The 6,806-nt window shown below is 35.8% G+C and overlaps 1 protein-coding gene across 2 annotated transcripts; it reads right to left on the bottom strand.

Annotated features, from left to right (window-relative positions):
- Positions 1-525: 525 nt before the first annotated feature.
- LOC133736938 (uncharacterized) lies at positions 526-6,179 on the bottom strand. 2 transcript variants are annotated; one of them, XM_062164555.1, is made up of 18 exons: positions 6,046-6,164; positions 5,842-5,935; positions 5,663-5,752; positions 5,454-5,565; positions 5,319-5,346; positions 4,786-4,884; positions 4,587-4,656; positions 4,466-4,500; positions 4,274-4,348; positions 4,091-4,186; positions 3,090-3,153; positions 2,877-2,930; positions 2,315-2,400; positions 2,124-2,184; positions 1,965-2,029; positions 1,665-1,770; positions 1,458-1,546; positions 526-1,005 (listed from the first exon to the last, which is right to left on the bottom strand). In XM_062164555.1, exons 2-18 carry the CDS (start codon positions 5,905-5,907, stop codon positions 843-845), a joined length of 1,359 nt encoding a protein of 452 aa, XP_062020539.1. In that variant the 5' UTR covers positions 5,908-5,935; positions 6,046-6,164; the 3' UTR covers positions 526-842. The 2 variants fall into 2 exon arrangements, with proteins under 2 accessions (XP_062020539.1, XP_062020538.1); XM_062164554.1 differs by having other exon boundaries at positions 575-1,005; positions 5,842-5,918; positions 6,046-6,179.
- Positions 6,180-6,806: the final 627 nt, after the last annotated feature.

The raw sequence follows: 6,806 nt of genomic DNA, 5'->3' as shown, positions 1-6,806 counted from the left end.
TTGTGGTAGATTGATATCAAGTTAAATGGGTAGCTATTTTCTTTCCTCCTCATCTATAGCTTTCACTTTATCGATTCCACAAAAAGATGGTCGACTGATCATCTCACCCATAAAGAAGAAGGTTTGACGCCCTAAGAGGTCCAAGAAGGCAAGAACAAAGCTAAGGTGGGGGGTTTGCAACCTATGCAATCGAGTCAAGGAAAACACCATTATTGTACTGCTTGTTGAAATGTATAATTTATAACTTTTTCATCTCCAAAAAACAAACATAGAAGTTGATGGAGAGTTCAAATGTTCTTTTTTCAGTTTTTACCAAATAGAACTCATTATTATCTCTTTAACTGCATATTGATTTACCAAGATATGTTTCAAAAGTTGTTTTAGGCAAATCAAAATTTAGTGAAACTTTGAGAGCCTCGCTTTATGATAGTAAATATAATAAGACGTGCCTTCTTTCGGTCTTGCAAAAAAAAAAATGTTTTCATATGCCAGGGATCTGTATTCCTATTCTTAATCGCATTGAGGTTAAGCACCAACAAAAACTTTCATCCAAATACATAAATGCCACCAAGAGGAAGACGAATTTCATCCTTTTTAATTTCCAAATTTAATTCAACTATAATATGACCTACAATGGCAAAGCCATCAGACATTTCTGCAAAACTTTAATTAAAAAAGCCAAAGGCAACATACATTTCCGCATGTCAAGATTTTCAGTGATTGGAAAGTCACTAACTGAAGGGATGAACCATGCTGTAAATCCAGAGGAAACTTGGGTATGAAAGTTCATCCTTCGACATATAGGCAACAGTTGACTACCAGCATGTACCTCCCCGTATAATTCACTCCTCAACACGGACAATTCTTCTTTGCCGTAATGGCTTTGATGTAATGCTTCCTGGGGCACTGTGAGCTTTCCTCTTCTCTTCTCTCCTTTGCTCGGCTTCGATCATAGTACGCCGGAGACCAGTTGCCTTGTATATTGGTTTCGGCAAGTGCCTGTGCCTGCAGAAACACCATGTGCAACAATTGCATAGTTAGGGACCATTTCTCTAACCAGAAAGTAGTAACCAACCTATCTACAACTCCATATTTTAGAACATAATTAAGTTCTGCAAAAGGAGTTATGCCATATCTAAAATTATAGCATTTGGAAGCATTTCCTTTATTGCATCATAATAGATATTCCACTGGAAATTCCTAATACAGATTTCAGACACATGCAACAGCAAGCTTTCAACACAGAATCAACAATGGTGACTCTATACGTGGGATGCTATACTTAATTATATGCTTGTTACATTCGACTCAAAACCATGAAATGGTCCTATGATACACGGTGAAACATGCATACTTGTTTTATTTTTTATAGACCATATACAAATATAAATATTTATATATGTAAATAAAACTTGCAGACCCAATTCAAGATTATAAATTCTTGCATCCTTTTATACCTCACTATACGCTTGACTTCAGGGAGGTGCTTGTAGCGATTCTTGACAGCTTCGTGATATTCATGCCTTTTCTTTTCCCTTGGAAGAAGCTGCAGCATAACAAGATAGAATCAGTTCGACTACAGACAATCTAAAGTGAATCAAAAATAGGTGCTTTAAGAAGCCAAGGCAACACTTGAGACATGAGGAAAGGAAGAGATATCTTACAACTCCCAACTGTTCTGATGCTTTAGCCTTCCAAAGCCTAAGATTCGTGTCATCACTCCCAGAAATAACATAACTAGCATCACAGCTGAACTTGACACAAAACACCCTACAAGAAAGGGGGAACAGAAACAACAGGTTCAAAGATCCCTAAAATGAAAAGAAATATATTTTTATTTTCTTCTGTCAAATACTCCAACAACACATTGTTCAAAAAATGGACACTGTGATTTGCATGTTGTTTATTACATGTCTTCAACAAAATCCAAGCAGCCAAATAATCAAGAGATAAATGGGGCTAACCTTTGCATTCTCTTTGTATGATAAATCTCCCGGCTGTGACCACCATTATACTGGAAAATTCTCACCTGAAAAAGACGTATTTTAATATCACCAATGCACTTTTAGACAATAACCGAATTGTTGAGATGGAATTTAATAATTTAGAATAACAAAACTCACTGTTCTATCATAAGACCCAGTTACAAATTCTCTACCAGTTGGAGAATAATCTATATCCATCCTGAAAAACAAAACATAAAGATTTCGTATGCAAGTCATATAATCTATATCCATCACATGCACAATGAGACTAATAGACTTAAAAGTTAAGATATGAAAGAAGAATTTCAATTACAAAATGGTTAACTTACACAGCAGAAACATGATCTTTGTGCACACACGTTGCTGCATTAAGCTTTCTAGAATCAAAGCTATAGCAGTTGCAGTCCTCATTTGCCTGAGTAATTGACAAACCGGATTAGAACCTTGTTTACAAGAAAATGCTATACAAGGAAGAATAAATTCTACATGTGGAACTCTTTATAATATTGAACAATCTAATACGGTTCGACAGACAGTACACAAACAAGAAGTAAGTCTGTTTTCCTAAAGTGGACTGAAAGTGGTAGAGCCATATGTTAAAACAATTTTACATCCACGTAGAACACAAAGGATAAAATAAAGACAAGCATCCAAGAACTAGAACACAACTGGATCTTAATAAGAAAGAATGGCCTGGAGAGTAATTTAAACTTTGAAGAGACCAACACCCAAAGAGAAGCCCAAAAACGACCCTTTCCCACAAGTATATCCTCGCAACTCATTTCCTCAAAAATTTGTTTCTTCCTATTTCTCCAAATCACCCAAACCACATCCACCCATTTCTTTCCTCCGAACAACTTGTTAAAAACAAAAGTTAAATAGTGCACTTACAGCAGTGAAGTTGAATGGCTCCATTGGGTTCCAACAAATAGAATTGGTTTTTGTCTGTCAAAAGAAAATATAAGTCAGAAGTGCAAAGCTCAACTTCAGGAGACAATAAATTCTACTAATTTAACCAGAAAAAATATTAGAAGAACGGTAAGTTTGAAAACAGCTCCAAATTAAAATCTAGAACTAAATATAGTGATGATCTGGTATCAATACCGCCATGATAAGCTTCGCTGTTGGTTTCCCCATGCGTAAGTCATATAGTGCTATGCTGCGATCACTATAAAACAGAATAATACATAATGTCACTCCTACATTGGATACTTCAATTCTAGAGAAAAACAAACAGATAATGAAAGAAACAATATATCATGACAGCATGCAAAAACACCAATTTGACTAGTAAAAGAAGTACACATAATCACATGGCATATACAACCTAGGGTACCAGTAGAAATAATTTACAGCCTAAGGTATCTCAGGGCTATCCAAGACATATAATGGTACCTGTGAACTCAAGCAGAAATATCCATTGGGTCTATATTCTATGAAAATAAATTCTTAGCTAATGGAAGTGACCAGAATGATAGTGCCCTCAACTGCAGTACAGAGGTTTTCTTCAACCAGAAATGCTTAATGATTTAAGAGTTCGGTTGAGAAGACTTGTAAACCCTCAAAGCTCTTTTAGCTACATCCTGAAAATAGTTTGCCAAAAAAAGAGAGAAGAAAACTCCACAGAAAATTTGGACCTATCATGTGAACGTACAGAGCCTAACTACAAGTGTCTCTAGTCATTATGCTCTATTAAAAAAACAAAATGCCCAAATAGATGCAGTAGATAAGTCCACCTAAACCATTATACTATTCTAACAACAAAACCAACTACCTCAAATACATGTACTACTTGGTGGTTTCACACTTTACCTAAACATCCTCAACAACTTTGAAAAGTACGTCCATGTTCTTTAGACCAAGTAATTTCAGTGTTTCACTATATTTCAAATGTCATCTAAATTGAAAATGCTTCCATGAACAAAATAAAGTACTGATAGCAGAACAAGCATGGAGCAGGACAATGCTCAAACAAGAAAGGAATCTATTCAGAACCTAAAATTATAACAAAAAAGGCACATGATATCTAATTGATCTAATTTACAATTTTCTTTTCTCATTAATATTTGTTCCAAAAAATCTTAACTAAAATGATCAGCGCATACCTTGCGGATGTTGCCAAAAGATCAGGCTGTCCAGGATTAAACCGGACAGATATAACTGTGTCTGTTCCCCATTCCAAACTCTGTTCCGGTGCAGACCTATGCATCAGAAAGTACATTTTTGTTGTCATGTTGAGGAAGAAAATAACTTCTTTTAACAGATAAACATGTGTACCAGACTAAAACCTGTTGTGGTTCCATATGTCTACACCAGCTCCACCTGTGGCAAAGCGATCAAAATTCCATTGGTGATCAACAGACCTGAAAATAATTACGCAAACCTCAATATTAGAAACCTTTTGTAAATCACAACATATAAATATATTTGCGAAATTAACTAATTAACATAGTATCTGAAATTCGAGTTCATATACTTACCGAAATGCATTCTTCCAAACATAAGTTTCTAGCGGCTGGAATTTACATAGTAGTTAGATGGGTATAATTTAAAATACATAATTCATAGGAAAGAAATATAAAAGTATTAGGAAGGCCATACCTCAACAGACTTGTCAGATGAGACATCTAGCTCCATTGCAGTAGAAATAGGTACGGCCCAGAGCCTGACACTGTAAACAAAAAGCAGTAGTTGTATAAAGTCATGCAAACTGCCTTATGGGTGGACAAATGTTCATACATGGATAGAAAACTTAAGAATAGAGGGGGAATGGGAATGCATCCAGGCAGTTATTTCTTACCTGCAATCAGTTCCACAAGAGACAAGAACACGTCCATCTGTAGAGACTGCTAAACCTCGCACAGCACCTTGGTGGCCAGGAAACTGATGAAGTGTGCGCCTTTTTTGTTCATAAAATAATAAAGGTAAATAATTTCAACAATGTATGCTTGAAGAACCAAAATGACAATGAAGATCCAAACTATATATTAAAACCAACAAATTGACTTAAAGGTTCAGGGATTTCTGATCCAAACCATCATCAATATGTGTAGAGTCTTCCAGATGAAAAACATATGAGGACTACTACATGTCTTTGACAAAATCATCAAATATACAGAACCACTCTTTCACCCCATTTATATTAGTGCCATAAAAAATTTATCTCCACTCCACTCCATGTAGGTACAAACAAGAGTCTCTGCCAACCCTACTATGTCTAATGTCTAAGTACGATTATTGTATCATATATGTATCAAATGACAATGTCAAAACATTTCAAAAGAGTATCATATACCATAATATGGACAAGAAACCTTGAGAGGGTGGGATTACCTGGAAGCTATATCCCAATGCCGAATATCTGCAAAAAATAAAGAACATTGAATTCTTAGCTTGAGAAATCAAACATACATTAGATATCGCAACACAAAATGAACATGGGTGAGGATAAAAGATGAATCAAAGTACCTCCATCCATTGAGCCGGAGAATATTCCTACCAAGTGGTTCATGTTTTTTGCCATACACGAAATAGCATCTATATGCCCATCCATTGCTCCAACAAACGGCTTTGCGAAAATCTAAACCACCCCGGTGAAATAAACCAATCAAATCCACAAATCCAAAAGTGGCCAAATATGCAATCCATTAGAAAATTAGGGAAACTAGATTGGGTACCTTGTCTAATTTGGCGGCATTAAGAGCCCGAACATACTCAACGGCCTTCTCTTGGGGTCGAATGGCGGGGTCGTAATTGTGGAACACCCTCTGTGGAGATTAAATTGGAAATTGGTTAAATTGAAGAGTTTTTGAGTTAAACAGAGAGAAACAAAGAGAGAGAGGGAGGAATGAGTGACCTGGAGGTCTTGGCTTCGTTCCTTGGTATGTTCATCTGTGGATCGAGATATTACTTTCACCTTCATCTTGATGGTTTCTGGAGAATTACAAACACTTCCAATTTGATCAATTAATCAGAGCATAAACAACATTGCTTTTGATTACTGGAGCCTAGTATAATCAGACCAGGTCAGCAAGCAGAGGATTGAGGAAGAGATACTTACCAGGAGAGAGGGGCAGAGAGAGAGAGAGGAACTGGTGGAACGTCGACGGTCGAGGAGTGGTGAGTGCCGCGAAACTGAAGAAGAGAGAGAGACGGGAAGGGATGAAGGAGACGGAGAATTGCTAAACCCTTCTGATATAACTGGACCCGACCTATAAACCCTTTTTTTTACTTTTTTCTTTTTTTTGGTCAAACCACAAAAATAGAAAGATAAAAAATAGCGGTAATATTGGAGGGGTCACGTGCTCATCACGTGTCAAATATATATATATATATATATATATGTTTTTTTTTTTTTTTGAATCTTAGCAGGTACTAAAGTTGAATCGGGGTTATAATTTCAAGTACCGTTATGATATTTTCAAAACGTGAGGTACCGAAGTTTATAAGGAGCAATAATTTAGGTACTGTTTGGACAAATTTCCCTAGAATAAATAATGTAGTCTAAGGGGAGTGTATTGTATATGGAATTAGTGGAACTTTTAAAGAAATCTATGAAATTTAAAAGTCTGGGTGTATTCAATATAGACTTTTAACAGTCCATGAAAGTCTTGAGGAATTCAATTAGAATTTTTAAAGACTTCATGAATTCCACCAAAATCTAGGGGTATTCAATTAGGACTTTTAAAAATGAATAAAAGTACAGAGGTATTCAAAATATCATTCATACTTATGGAATTAGAAAATCATGGATAATCATGGACTTTGTAGTGTTAACTATACATACCAAACTCTAATAATTTTCTAGCTTCCAGACCAAAG

Source organism: Rosa rugosa, chromosome 3, assembly GCF_958449725.1.
Source record: "Rosa rugosa chromosome 3, drRosRugo1.1, whole genome shotgun sequence".
Classification (NCBI taxonomy): Eukaryota; Viridiplantae; Streptophyta; class Magnoliopsida; order Rosales; family Rosaceae; genus Rosa; species Rosa rugosa.
Note: the sequence above shows the minus strand (reverse complement) of the source record. Positions and strands in the feature narration are given on the sequence as shown.